The sequence below is a fragment of the Chrysochloris asiatica genome, unplaced genomic scaffold (genome assembly GCF_000296735.1).
Source record: "Chrysochloris asiatica unplaced genomic scaffold, ChrAsi1.0 scaffold00020, whole genome shotgun sequence".
In the NCBI taxonomy this organism is placed as follows: domain Eukaryota; kingdom Metazoa; phylum Chordata; class Mammalia; order Afrosoricida; family Chrysochloridae; genus Chrysochloris; species Chrysochloris asiatica.
The window spans coordinates 13,507,602-13,521,737 of record NW_006408538.1 but is presented as its reverse complement, the minus strand read 5'-3'; the positions used below and the strand labels follow the sequence as shown (position 1 = coordinate 13,521,737).

Here is a 14,136-nt window from a genome sequence, read left to right as displayed (position 1 = left end):
TGGCTTTCTTTTTTGGTACAATCATGGTGGCACATGAAATTATCCATACAGGACTCTTGCAGCGTGGCCTGGAAGCCAGCAAGGGTAGTAGATACAACTGAAGCCATAAGGCAGCTGTTGGAGTCCAGGTAAACAGGGGCCGGTTCTCGGCACTCCTGGAACGGGGTCTGACCTGGCTGGGCAGGGGAAGTGCTTGGAGGCTCTCAAGGATTTGGCTGGTGTAACCGGATGTGCAGCCCTTGGGCTCGGGTAACACGTGCCCCTCTGTATTTTTAGCTGCTCATTGGGGTGGTTTCTCAGCTGCATTCAAGCAGACACCTGAACGCACAGCCTCCTGGGCTTCTGATTGCTCCTGAGTCAGATGGTCAGAGGGATGGCGGTTTCAGGCCCTTCAGGACCTCAAAACCCCATCACTCTTGTACCTCTGCTGTCCTGGGGGTCCTCGCTGGACCATGTCAGCAGGTTAGGGGCAGGTCACAAGCCTGATCTTCTACCTCTTGGACAGCATGGGTGAGGTCACTTGCTCTTCATGATCTTGTCCTCTCCCCACCTCCTTGGTTGCAAGAAGGGAGCGGTTTGTGCTTAGGATGCTTACAGCAGCTGACCCTTACAACAGTCCTTTTGCCAACTCCCTTTCTCCTCAGAATCAGGGAGCGGATGCTCAGCTTCTCCAAGGTAGGGGCCAATTCTGCACTCATCAGTGCAAACGATGGACGTTCAACCAAGAGGTGTTCTGGATGATGTGGGGTCAGAAGACCTGGCTGTCAGCTCAAGTTCTGCCTCTGTTATCTGTGAGGTTTTGGGCAAACCAACTTTTTCTGAGTCTCAGTTTCCTAGTCTCTAAAGTATGCATAGTAACAATACTGACTGCCTGCATTATATACTCATAGAGTACTTAAATTGTGCCAGGCACTATTCTAAAGGTTTTACTTAGGCAGTGCCAATCCTATAGCAACTCCATGAAGGTATTGTGATTGTCCTCATTTTACATATGAGGAAGCAGAGGCACAGATACATTAAGTAACTTCCCCAGCATCACACAGAGAGTAAGAGACAAGAGCAGCTACACTGCAGTTTACTGGCTGTGTGGCCTCAGGCAGCTCACTTACCCAATCTGAGTCTTGATTTCCTCATCTACAAAATAAGGACGTTGTTCTTGCTAAGATGTTGTTCAGTGCTGTGGAGTCGGTTCCGACTCATAGCCTCCCTGAGTGGAGGAGCGGCTGGTGGGTTTGAACTGCCAACCTTGTGGTTAGCAGCCCAGCGCTTTTCCTACAGCGCCACACCAGGACCCCCCAAAATAAGGATGCTGTTGTTCTTGTTAAGTGCCATCGAGTCAGTTCTGACCCACCGTGACCTTGCAGTTCAAACTGACTTTGTAGTCCAGCGCATTAACCTACAGAGGGTAGCCATGACTCATTCATGAAACTGTCGAGAGAATTCAATATAAAATCAGGTATGTGTACTGTGTAGCATGGCCCCTGGCAATAAATATTGGTGGTTGTTACACATAATAATAGTCATGGTGGTTATGTGCTGTGGAGTCGGTTCTGACTCATAGTGACCCTGCATAGGGTTTCCGAGGCTGTAAATCTTTACAGGAGCAGAAAGCCCTACCTTTCTTCTGTGGAGTGTCTGGTAGTTTTGAACTGCTGACCTTGAGGTTCGCAGCCCAACTCGTAACCACTGCACTATCAGAGCTCTTAATAGTCTTGTGACCTCCTGGAATTTCCATGTTGATGGTATTCCTGGGTCCATTTTTGTCTGATTTAATGTAGCCAAGACAGATTAAAGATCTGGCTTCTTCTACCACCCCAGCTGACCTACCAGGGGCCCAAAGCTTGCTGAGCACCCTGGGAAGTCATGCGACATCTGGGCAAATCGAAGATGTCTACCTGGAAGGTCCGTCTTTTTATGACGGGGGGTGGAGCCAGCCGCACTGAATTGAGGAGAGGCAGCAGCTGAAGAGAAAGATGAGTTGGAAGGCCAGAGGGCAGAGGCCAGAGATCACAGGTGGTCAGAAGATGCCAAAAGTCGCCAGGAAGACAGGGTAGCCAAGAGGGATGGGAGGAGAGAAGAGAAGAGAGATTAGCAAGCGTGAGCCACGGGGGTTGGAGGTGGTGTGTGAAGGGGCACTCTCATGGGATTGGGCCATGGTGCTGAGCCTGCCCTTGGGTGGCCCAACTACCCTCAGCCCACACCCTCCAGACTGGAGCCCAGGTGTCTGCCAGCTGTTCTGTTTGATGAGAGTGGCCCTCCTTGACCAGGCCTGCCCTCTGCAACCACACTGGGCCCAAGAGTCCCCTGACACAGGCCCCAACATTGCACTGCCAGCCCTGCCCACGGGGGTTGGGAAACTGAGGCTGCTGGGCTGAGGGGGATGGGCACAGAGACTCTGGCTGGGAAGCCACAGGGTCAGCTAAAATAGCACTTGAAGCCAGGTTGGTGTGTGGTGATCTTTGGGGTTTTTTTGGGGGTAGAACAAGAAGGGCTGGTGTCAGCAATCTGAAGAGGATGGTCAAGGGCGATGCCAGGCCAAGCCTGCAAGGCTGTGGTCAGTGTGGGCACAGGCTAAGTGCTACGAGCCCTCACCCTGGGCCAAGCAAAGATGTTTCCGAATATACAAGCACTTATTTTAGGGAGCGGAGAGGAGGGAGGCAACTTGCAATCACATTTCGAGAACATGAAGTCTTAACTGCTACCCTTTGAAATTCAGCAACCCGCGGCTTTAGGTAAGTAGTTAGAATCCTAGTGAAAGCAGATCGAATATAATCCACCAGTTGCTTTTGAAAGCATTTGAGAACCAGGAGCCACCTGGACTGAGAATGCACCCAATGATAGCCTTTCCAGATTTGCCATCCTCCCAACTCGTCCTTCTACTGCCAGGGCCAGAGACGTGCAATGTCGGGGCTTTGTGTTCAGGGGGCCTCTCAGCAGAGTGGGGCCCAAAGTCCATCCAGAACCTACAAACCTTCAGGGCAATTATCTGGTTGGAACGCAGAGCTGCTAGAGTGGTTCTGAGGTTCTCCTGGTTTGGGAAGAGGGTGGTGGTGGCAGAGACAGGGCAACGGGTGAGAGTGAGGGCCTGGAGCCCACCACTCTCCTGCTACTGACCCAGGGAGATCCTTCCCACCCACCCATCTCCTTTGCTCTCCCACCGTCTCCTGGGGGTGATGCTGGCTGGATCCCTGGTACCTTGTGTGCCTGGATGCAGCCACCACGGCTAAGCCCGCATGCTACCTACTCTAGCAATCCCCTGCTTTTCTACCCTTTCCTGAATAGGGGGTGCGGGCTGCCCTGATTTGTTCCCCAGACTGTCCAGGGAGCTTCTGAAGCCTCAGGCTACTGTCTCCTCTGGCTCCCCTCAGCACTCGCTCAGGACAGATGACACACAGTTGAAGTGAGTGCACTTGTGTTTTCTTTTCTATAGGGATGTTGCCTTTCTTTTTGGGTAGCATAACAATCCTGTGAGCCCATCATTCCAAAGAAACACAGCTGACCTTCTATTATTGTAGTGAGATCAGGCTGGCCGGAACACCCAGGCCCCTGCGTCCCCGGAGCACATGCCATCCACAGGCTGCCTGTGTCTGTGCTGCTGCCGGTCCTCGTCCCCTTGCCCCCCTGGGCTCCACCCAGCTCAGCCTTGGCAGCAACCCCATCTGAACTTCACATGTTCCAGGCCCAGTGAGGCCTCTCCCTGGCCCAGGAACCCAAGGACCAGCATCTGGCAGGCTGGCCTCTGCTAGCCAGGCCCCTCCTGGTGGTCGTCCTGGGTCAGGTTGACTCTGAGTCTAGTTGGTGATCATTTCCAGGGGAGCCCGAGGACAGAGGGAGCCTGTCCTCCCTGCCCAGGCCCGAGGCTACAAAAGGAGGGTAATTTTCAGGTCCTAGCTGATGGGACTCTCTCCTGCCCCAGGAGGCTCACACATCTCCCCTGTTCCAAGAAAGACCCTGCTGGCTGTGCCCAAGCCTGAAGGGTCCTAATTACATGACAGCAATCGTTTGTGCTCTGCATGTTGGGGAAGGCAAAGGCAGGAACAGGAGGGGATGGAAGGGTAAGAGATCATCTCTCTGAAGTACTCCCCTGTACCTCAACTGGAGAAGGGCTATCCCTTCTTAAAGAGGCAACATATAGGCTTCACGACTACCCTTGAGTAACTAGTCAGCTCCAGTTACCTGTATTGGTGGGGTCTGGGCCATTTGAAGCACTGACTAACCCTATTTGTCAGGACAGGCAGTCAGAGAGACACACACCAAGTGGGTAGATCAGACACACAGATTCGCCCAAACCACATGGCCACATGAAAAGGATGGTGCATGGAGACCCGCTGCCAGGCACAAGCCTCAGACATACGAGCTCAAGAGGCTGACTGACCGGGCAGTGCTGTCCTGACACAGGGGGACAGGGACAGATGCCCACAGGCAGAGGCACACATACTGACCCACAAGGCACACCCCCAGGGAGACAGCCTGCTCTGCTGGCTAGATCTCTGCCCCCACCCCCAGACAACTCTCTGGCTAATACTGGATTGCTGAGTCTCTGTCCACCAATCTCAGCTAGTGCTGGGGGATCCCTGGGTGAGGCTGAGCTGGTCTGTGCCCCAGGAGTGGAGCAAAGGGCTCTGGCCAGTTTTAGGGGTTCACTTACCCGGTGCGGGTACTCTCCACACTGACCCTAGGGAAGAGAGGGAAGGAGAGGAGGGTGTTAGGCACTTATTGGCAGAGGCTGTCCCTCAATGCAAACTCATGACTTCTGGACACATCACTCATGCTCATCACGGCCAGCTCAGTTCTGTTCCTGATCTGTGCTGAGGCGAGTGGGAGAACTAGTTCCTTCCTTCCCCTGCTCCTGGCTGGCAGCAGGAAGAAGAACCCAGGGCATACTTACAGGTGGCCCCCCAGGGGCAGGACCTATCTTAGCCATCTTGCCACATGGCAGAATCAGGAGTGACGCTGGAGGAACTTCCTGGAAAGTTCTACCCTCTGGGCAGGTTCACCCAATAGCCCTGAAACAGGACAGCCTGGATGGGAATAGCAGATACCTAGGCGGGTTGTGGGAGATGACCTGGGGTGCACCCATTCACAGGCAAGCCCAGCAGACTCTTGACCAGAAATTTAACATGACAGAGGAAGTATGATGGGAAGACAGAGGTCAGGCCAGTGTTTACAAATTAACACAGTGGCCAGGGATCACCGACCACCATGCTGGTGGCAAGTGGGGTGGAGGGCAGAGGATGAGGCTGAAAGGGTCAGTTTCTAGGCAACCTCTCTGCCCTAAACAAGAGGCCTTCACCTCCGTCTCTCTTTCATATATGCTGCCACCTGGGATTTTCCAGAACTAAGGGCTCTACTGAAAAAGAACTCACTATGTTTGTTTCTAAAGAGCTCTGGTAGCACAGTGGTTACGAATCAGGCTGCTTGCTAACCTGAAGGTTGGCAGTTCAAAACTACCAGCGGTTCTGCGGGAGAAAGATGCGGCTTTCTGCTCCCGTAAAGATTTACAGCCTCAGAAACCCTGTACAGGGTCGCTATGAGTGGAAGCAACTCCACGGTACTTAACAACAACGTTTGTTTCCACCTGCTAGGAGGCTGTTTCCTAAAGCAATTCTGGAGCACTTTAGCAGGCTTACCTTTTCTCCCTTTTGTCCCTGAGGTCCCTATGAAGAGATGAAAATGAGAGTGTTAGAAAGCAAAACTAAGGGCACCACATCATTAGCCGTGTCTCCACGGGTAATATTTAGAAGTGGTACCAACCGGCTGTCCTCGGAGGCCCATCAGACCCTGTGGAGAAGGAAACACACAGATCAGGGGTGGACAGAAGATGGGCTGGGTCAGAGGTGAGGCTGGGGGTGGGGTGGGGTGGGAGGTGTGACAGAACTCAGGGCTTCCAGGTGCTTTCCAGAATGACGAGCATCCTTAGACTCAGTCCTTTGTCTGGTCACTGACATGACTCTGGGTGCCTGTCCCCTGCACAGGGCATGGCGAAATACATTCATTCTCCCCAAAACGGTGTATGAGGGCTGCATCTAGATGTCTTGTGTTACTCGCTCCCTCTCCTTCCAGAGCCAAGAAACAGGCCCCTCTGAATATGCTGGTGCATCTGAGCTGATCTTTTACACGCTGCTGCCTCACCTGACTTACAGATGAGGTTGGGACTCCTGACGTTGCCCACCTTCCTGATCCTGAGATGTCTTTCCTTACTCCCTTTCATAGCCCTGATTGCAAAGGCAACCTGTTGTTTATGTGCATGACAGTTTAAATGTTTCTCTCTCCTTCTAGACTGTGAGATGCTAGAAGTCACAATGAGGAAGTAGGATAACTGTTGTTGCAGGGAGGGAATTGTAATCAATGAGATGAAACAAAGTATAAAATTTGTTGAAAGTAAAGCTGATGATATTGTTTGTAAACCTTCACTCAATTCATGATAAAAACTTAAAAAAAAAGGAAAATTGGAAAGACATCAAATCTGAGCAAGGAAGAGAGACGAGTTCAGAAGATTATGTTGATACCAAAGGTGTAGTCTTCATATTCACTATTAGTTTGAGGTACTGTGGTGACTTGTGTGTTTTTATGATGCTAGAAGCTAGCACAGTCTGTGTCCCTAGCACCTGACCCAGTGCCTAGCATTACTCAATAAAAAGATGTGCTGAAGGAGGAAGGAAGAAGGCAAGGGGGTATGGAAGGAGAGAAGGAAGTGAGGAAGTCAAGAAGGTGTGGAAAGAAGGAAACTAAGAAATGGGATTGAATCCTGTGTTAGACACTCCTTAGCTGTGTGACTTCAGGCAAGTTACTTAGACTCTCGGAGCCTCAGTTTCCCCAGCTGTCAAAAGGGCCTGGAGCACAGGGTTGTGCTGAGGATTATGTAAAGTACTTAGTTCAACACCTGTCACCTAGAAAACACCCAGTAAGGGATGTTGGATCTGAGGCTCTGAGATGGGTGCTGAGTTGAGAAGGTCCTATGACAAGATAGGGCAAGACTAGAGCCACGGCCTAGGTCTCTCAGTCCACATGCTCCCTTTTCCTTTCCCTCAGCCTGCACTGTTGTGGTATCCTGCTGGCGCCCCATACTGAGTGGAGAAGGACCGTCCACCAGCATTAGGGCACAGTGCCCCCCAGACCCCACTGGACAGGCACGCTTGCCATCCACTGGCATATTTCAAATTCAGCTGCCACCCCTATGGAGCAAGGGTGACTTGGGACACAGAAGCAAGAAAGCACTCCAGTTGAGGGCCCCCTGAGAACTGATCTCCCTCACCCCGGAATCATGGTTCCTGATACGGGAAGCCTGGGGTTGGCCGTGAGGGAAACACATTCCTCCAAAAATGCTCTGCAAAGGGTAGAAGGGACCTGCTTTTCCAGTGTGCCCAGTTGGGGCAAGAGTGCCTGGTATGTGTGCTGGAGGTAAAACCCAGTGAGTCGGGGACATCCACTGGGTCCAAGCCTTGAGGGGAAGTCTGAGGACAAATGATGTCTCCTGAGAGAAATGCTGCCTCAGTTACCTGTTCCCAAGGAGTTACCTGTCCCCAAGGTAAGCAGGAGTTTGGGAGCACTGTGTTGGTCCCTAACCTGTGTAACAGGTCGCAGCCTTTCTCTGGATGCCCCCCACCTGTGCTGATGTGAGGATCTTCGGAGATGTAGGTGTACACAGCTGGGGTATGACCTCTGCTGTCGTTGTAGGGCCCTTGGTGGGCCATGCTTGGCTGTGGTCCAGGAGGGTCAGGAGAACCTCCACCCGCTCCCCAAAAGGCAAGAAAGTTGGGGTCTTACCATTTCCCCTTTGGGTCCTGGGTGGCCCTGCAAGAGAAGAGTGTGAATGACAGGTAAACAGTCACCAGCACCTAGAAGCCCCGCCCACCCTCCACTCTGCCCCATGGCTCCTCTTCGCCTCTCTGCGGGCTGCATTTGCTCTTGTTTCCACCCTTTACTGCCCTCTACTGGCTCTGGTAGCACAGTGGTTACGAATCAGGTTATAAAACCTCAAGGTCTGCAGTTCGAAACTACGAGCTGTTCTGCGGGAGAAAGATGAGGTTTTCTGCTCCCGTAAAGATTTACAGCGTTGGAAACCATGTGCAGGGTCACTATGAGTTGGAACTGACTCTACGGTACTTAACAACAACAACAACACTGGCCTTGCTGGGAGCTGCCTATCCTTCAGAGAACAGGGAGGGGGTGGTCCCTTTGGACCCCTGCCCTCCCATCCACATCAGGGTGGCCCTATGAGAAGAACAGAAATACACACGAATGCCACCTTGGCTGCTGCTTAGCTCACACGTCTGCAGCAGGGGCTAACCTGGCAGTGGGCCTGGTCATCCTATGCAGAGGGGAGAGGGTGGGGCTGGGCTATTGGCAAGGCTGAACTGCATCCACCCAATAAGCACTGGACTGTTAACTGCAAGGTTGTTGGTTCAAAACCACCAGCCTCTCCTTGGAAACCCCATATAGGACTGCTCAGAGTTGGAACCAACTGGATGATACTAACAGTACAGTAACACTTTCTGAGTGTGTGTGTGGGGGGGCGGTCAAGGGCTTTGGAGGGGTCAAGGTCAAGCTCTCCTTCTTAGGGGTGGGCTGGGCTCTCCTTTTCCCCACAAGCATTTGTGTTGGGGACTGAGTCAGAAGGACAAAGAGAACCTTTAAAGAAGGAAGGGCAGTTTTCAAGGGGACTTGAGCTGTGTGTGGGGAGGGAGACTCAGTGGGGGAGGGCGATGATGAGTGGAATGGGAGACCTGGGACCTACCTTTGCAGGCTGGGATCCAGGGCTGGCTGTGTGGGAGCTGCCCAGCCTCTTCCTAGAGCTAGCTGGTAGAATTACCCGCTCCTCTAGTTTCCCTGAAGCCTCCTTGACTTAGTCCCTTCCTTAGTCGCTTCCAGGAAAGCCCAGAATCACCAAATTCTAGGGATGGCTGGTGGGAGCTCAGCCTGGTGGCTGTGACCTTGTGCCTGGGAAAGCCCACTGGGGTCGAAGACCACTCACTCAAAAACACCTCCAGGCCAGGACAGGTGACTTCATTCTATCTAAGCTTCTCCCTAGGAGTCAGGGTCTTGTGGAAGACCACTGAAGGGTAGTCCCAGCCTGAGAGAGGCTCCACTTACCGGTTTTCCATCTAACCCAATGGGACCCTGAAACCAGAAAGAAGACATAAATAAGGACCAAACATCATAGGAGACAGCCCGGGGCAGGGGTTAAGAGCACATGCTCTGGACTGCAATGAGTTCAAGTCCCAACTTATCCACCTACTGGTCATGTGACTGTAGGTAAGTCTATGTCTCATTTTCCCATCCTAAAATGGGGGTGGGGACGGTAGGTCCTTGTGAAGAGTAAGCAAAATGTTGTATGTAGGGTCAGCCCAGTAGTGGCAGTCACCATGGAAACTAAAGACCACTGGTGAGTGGATTGTGTATCCTTAATAAATCAGGGACTGGCTAGTATCCGAGGCTCTTCCTGCCCTGCCTACTAGGACCTGCGTAAGGTCCCTCAGTCCAGGGCCTAAAGGCATCCAGATGGCCACCCCACTGGCTCCTCCATGGCTTGGATCTCACTCTGAGAGCCTTGCACATCTGTACCATATTCTAGTGTCATCAGCCTATGACTTCACTCAACTTGAAAGGCTGTGGGGATCCCTGCCCTGCCACTTTCTGTGTTGGTATATTTATTTCCGGGTCTTCTCTTGTACCGTGTCCAAATATTATTAGGAGGTATCAGTCCCTAGAGAAGGGCATCAGAGGGTCAGTGAAAAAGAGGAAGACCCTCAACGAGATGGATTGGCACAGTGGCAACAGTAATGGGCTCAGTTGTAACCACGGTGGTGAGGATAGTGCAGGACCAGGCAGTGTTTGGTTCTGTTGTGCACTCCACGGCACCCAACAGCTTTCCCCATGACTCAAGCACTCTCTTTGGTTTCTCTTTGTGGAAGACTGTGGGAGAGGGTCTTTCATGACATGGGGTGGTGGCATGGTGGCTTCTAGGCTGGCCTTGGATGAAGTATATTACCCAACTAAGTCCCAAGATGGTTTGGGACACTTACCGGAAACCCAGGAAAACCTCGTGTGCCCGGCTGGCCCTGAAAAGAACAGGAAAGGAGTGAGGGTGAGTGGGGAAAAAATGGCGCTCATTCCTTAGTTCCCTGGTTGATCTCTGCTCCCAGAGAGCCCGTAGCTTCCCTTGATAGCCACCACAGTCAGTTCATGGGAGGGAGAAAGATGGAAATGGAAGTCATTGATGGAAATCCCCTTTGGTGACTGGGGGTGGAAAGGAAAAATGAAAAGGTCAGCATCCTTTGGACCTCCCAAGGAAATAGTCCCTGAAGAGTGTCCCGCTGCTGGGGACAATCTGAACCACAGCATGTAAACAGATGGGAGGGCGAGGCCAGGCAGAGCCCCCACTGTGCTGGACTTCTGACTGGGACCCTCTAAGCATTTTTATTTATACCATTAGTCATAGCTCCCAGCCACTTATCTAAGGAGGGTTTGGACATCAGCAAAGCTGAACCTCAGCCCAGAGCTTGTGTATTTTCAGGTTGGATGAGGTCAGATTGCTCACTTTCCTCCCACCCAGCAGAGCAGACTTCTCCTATCTGTTGGGAAATTTCTGGATTCCCCCAGTCTTTGTGGGATGCAGAGGAACTTAGCCCCATCTTCTTAAAGCACAGAGCACAATACTGAAGCTGGAGACAAGAGCAGGTTCAGCAGTTTATGGTCAAGACCCAGGATCAAAGCGATGTGCTGAGGGCAGAAGCAGGAGGAGGCTGTGAGGATCCAGCCCGAGAAGGGTTGACCAGGAGATCAAGGGCAACAGACAGGAGGTCAAGGGCCACCGAGATCTAAGGAGATGGCTCACATCACTACTCACCTCAGCAAGTAGCAAGGGCTCCCTTTGCTTACGTATCACTTAGTGCTACTTTCAGTCACGCATATCCCTTCCTGCCTCATCTTTCCACCTACTCTTGGCTCAGACACATTGGTCATTCACCTGCCTTGCCCTGGACATCTGTCACATGTCCAGCTCTGGGATTGGAGTCTCCTCTTGGGTCAGAGGGTTTTACTCATTTACGATCATGGGCTTTAGAGTCTGGCAGACTGAGTCAAATCTTGGCTCCAACAATGATTGCTGTGATTCCAACTCTCTAGACTCAGTTCCCTCATTATAGAATGGGCATAGCAGTATAACTTCATAGGGTCACTGGAGTCCTGGTATGGTGCCGGGCATGGTCCGGGTTAATGTGCTAGACCACACGGTCAGTTTGAAGAGCAAGGTCGGTGGTTCAAGCTTATCAGCCGTTCCTTGGAAACTCAGTACAGGGTAGCTATGAGTTGGAACTGATTCGACGGCACTTAACAACAAACATTTGTAAAGTTGGGGGCAGAATTCTTGTCTTCTATGTGGGAGACCAGGTTAGATTTCTTGCCAATAAACCTTCTGCACATTGCCTACCCACCTGCCAGTGGAGGCCTGTTGTTGCTCTGAACAGGTCTCCCGTGGAACTTCCCCACTAAGATGGACAACGAACAAAGACCTGACAATAGACTTCCAAAACATCAGCCAGTTCAAACCTTATGAATCATATCGGTCCAGTCTCATTGTGCATTGTGTTACCATGCTAACCACAACAGAGATGTACGTAAAGTGTCTTGCTTGACATCCTTTAAGTATTCAGGAAATGGTGAGCTTCCATCATTAGATGTTTGTTGAATTTCACTAAATAAAAAAATAAGGCTGCTTTTGAATCTGCCAGGTCTCAGGATCAATGGAGGTTTGTCCTTGCCAAGCAGTAGATTCAGAGTAAGGTTCCTTCCAGAGAAACAGTCTTTGCGTCCATCAGATGTGACCCTGAAGCATTTCTGGGCTGCTTGTACCCCCACTGAAGCTGTGGACATGAATGCCTAATCCGCAGGCGAGCCCCTCTGTGTAGATGGGGTAGGGTCCCTGCTGTAGGTGGGTCTACTGGCCAGCAGGGATGCCACTGGAGTTTGCTGCTGCCTCAGGCTGGGTTTGTGGAGGTGGCCAAAAGGGTAAAAGGGAGGAGTGCCACTTGAATACCAGAAGGGTCTAGGGCGCTCTCCTCTCAAGGATAAGTGAGGCTAAGAATAGCACAAAGGAGAAAACCTGGAAACTCAGTCAGCGCAGTCTCTGAAAGCTCCCAATGTAAACTTAAGGTTACACCAAACACTAAGACCTGCATGAAAAGTCAGGAGAAGAGGATTCCAAAAAAACATTCTGGAGTCCCTCTCCGGACAATGTTTACATGTTACGGATGACCATGTGGTTTTCTAATTACAGAGCCTGCCGAGTTAGCAGGACGCATCTCTCCAACCCAGGGCCCAGTCCGGCGCTAAGCAGGGCGTTTTCAAGGATCTTGGGGAGAATGCTGTTAATGACCAAATGGAAATGGGGAGTCTACGTCATCCTGGGGAGGAGAGTGGGCACTTGGAAAGGCTCAGAAGTGGATTTTAATTTAGCTCTCTTCAATTATATGGCACAGTTGAACGTCTGTCCTTACGTCAACTGGCTCGTCCTATTTGTGAACTGCCTGTCTTTTCTACTAGGTCGTCTTTTTCTTATTGATTTGGATAAAGCTCTTTGTTAAGAAAAAGAACTTGGACAATCATATGTATTACAAATTTATTGTCCACGTTGGCATTTGTTTTTTATTTTGTTTATGGTATGATTTCACCATATGGAAGTTTTATATTTATCTTGGCAAATGTCAGTCTTTTCCTATGACTTCTGGGCTCTTTGTCCTGTTTCAAAGGGTCATCCTTAGTTCAGAATTATAAAATGTTCACTTATGTTTTTGTCCTTGCACTTTCATGGTTTCATACTTTCTATCCAAATAGTTTGTTCATTTGCAGTTTATTCTAATATAATGAGTGAAGTAGAGATTTTATATTTTTTAAGTTTTACTTTACGTTTCTCTAAATGGCTAGTCAGGGGGTGCAGCATCATTTCCTGAACGATCTACCTTCCTTTTCCGTTATCAGTCATGTACCAAATTCCCAATGCATCTGACTTTATTTCTGAACTCCTTGTTTTTCCCATTCATTTGTTTGTTAGAATTGCTTTCTTCTTCTTTTTAAAAATTTTTTTTGGTCTTATCCTTATAAAATTTGATATATAGCTGAATCAATTCCCTCCTTCCTGTCCTCATTATTCTAATTTTTCAGAATTTTTCTGACATTCTCATATATTTTTTTCAAATGAAAATATTATTTCATAAAACTCTCAATGCTATAGAAATTTCACTGGGATTAAGATGACATTAAAATTGCAGACTACAGATTTTTTTTGTAATGTATGGATTAACTTTATATCCTCCCCCCAAAAAAACCAAGAAGAATTAAGCTTTACATTGATCCCTGAAATCTCTTCCCTTACTTCAAGGACTGGGTAGCAAGGGAGTTGAGTGGACTCAGACTTTGTAGGAGTAAACACTATGTTGCCCTTTCCTGGTTTCCCTACCCACAGTACTTGTAGGTAAAGCAACATGGGAGATGGAAGTTCTGTTTGGGAAGAACCAACCAGGAAGTCACCTTTCACTTCTACTATTTGATTCCTAAAAGAAGATCCATCATGCATTTGTCCAGAGCCTGCCTTCGTTTTCCCTCCCTCTCTCCAAGCCAGGGCTGACCAGCTTTCACACAAGACTCTGTACTGGCAGATATTGAACCATGGCTGTGAACGAGGAGTGTGGGAGAGGAGACTGCATGGCATTTGCCAATTTCTGTGATGTCACCACTCTCACCAGGGTTGATTTCAAGCTACCAATGTGATGTCACTGAAGGCAGAGTTGGCAGGCAATGTGCACAAAATGCTCCCATGAGGCATGGTGAGCCAGCTCCAACAACAAGAGGACATGGATGCTGGACATGACAAAGACACCACTAGCTCATGACATCCAAATTAAACTCATCTCCTCTGGCATAAAATGACCTCCTGAGCATAATGGACAAGGCCCTTCATGACCAGACCCTTGCTTTCTGCCAGCCTCACCCACTTCATCCATGTTTTGTTCCAGAACAGACTTTTCCTATTTCTAAGATAGTTTTTAAGTGTCCCTCCTGCCTCACTTTTCCAGGCCTGATACTTGGGTAACCTCTATTCTTCCTTCTTTGCCTGCCCCTAACCCAAAGTCAGGCATG

General features: G+C 50.2%; 1 protein-coding gene across 1 annotated transcript in view; it reads right to left on the bottom strand.

Moving 5' to 3' along the window:
• Window positions 1–14,136, bottom strand: part of COL13A1 (collagen, type XIII, alpha 1) — a 198,700-nt gene that overhangs the window by 90,241 nt on the left and 94,323 nt on the right. The window contains exons 7-14 of the mRNA XM_006837462.1: window positions 10,026–10,061; window positions 9,094–9,120; window positions 7,768–7,794; window positions 5,755–5,781; window positions 5,631–5,657; window positions 4,649–4,675; window positions 2,972–3,028; window positions 1,896–1,961 (exon numbers count right to left, since the gene is read on the bottom strand). Coding sequence (XP_006837525.1) covers window positions 1,896–1,961; window positions 2,972–3,028; window positions 4,649–4,675; window positions 5,631–5,657; window positions 5,755–5,781; window positions 7,768–7,794; window positions 9,094–9,120; window positions 10,026–10,061 — 294 coding nt within the window. The remainder of the gene's footprint in view (window positions 1–1,895; window positions 1,962–2,971; window positions 3,029–4,648; window positions 4,676–5,630; window positions 5,658–5,754; window positions 5,782–7,767; window positions 7,795–9,093; window positions 9,121–10,025; window positions 10,062–14,136) is intronic.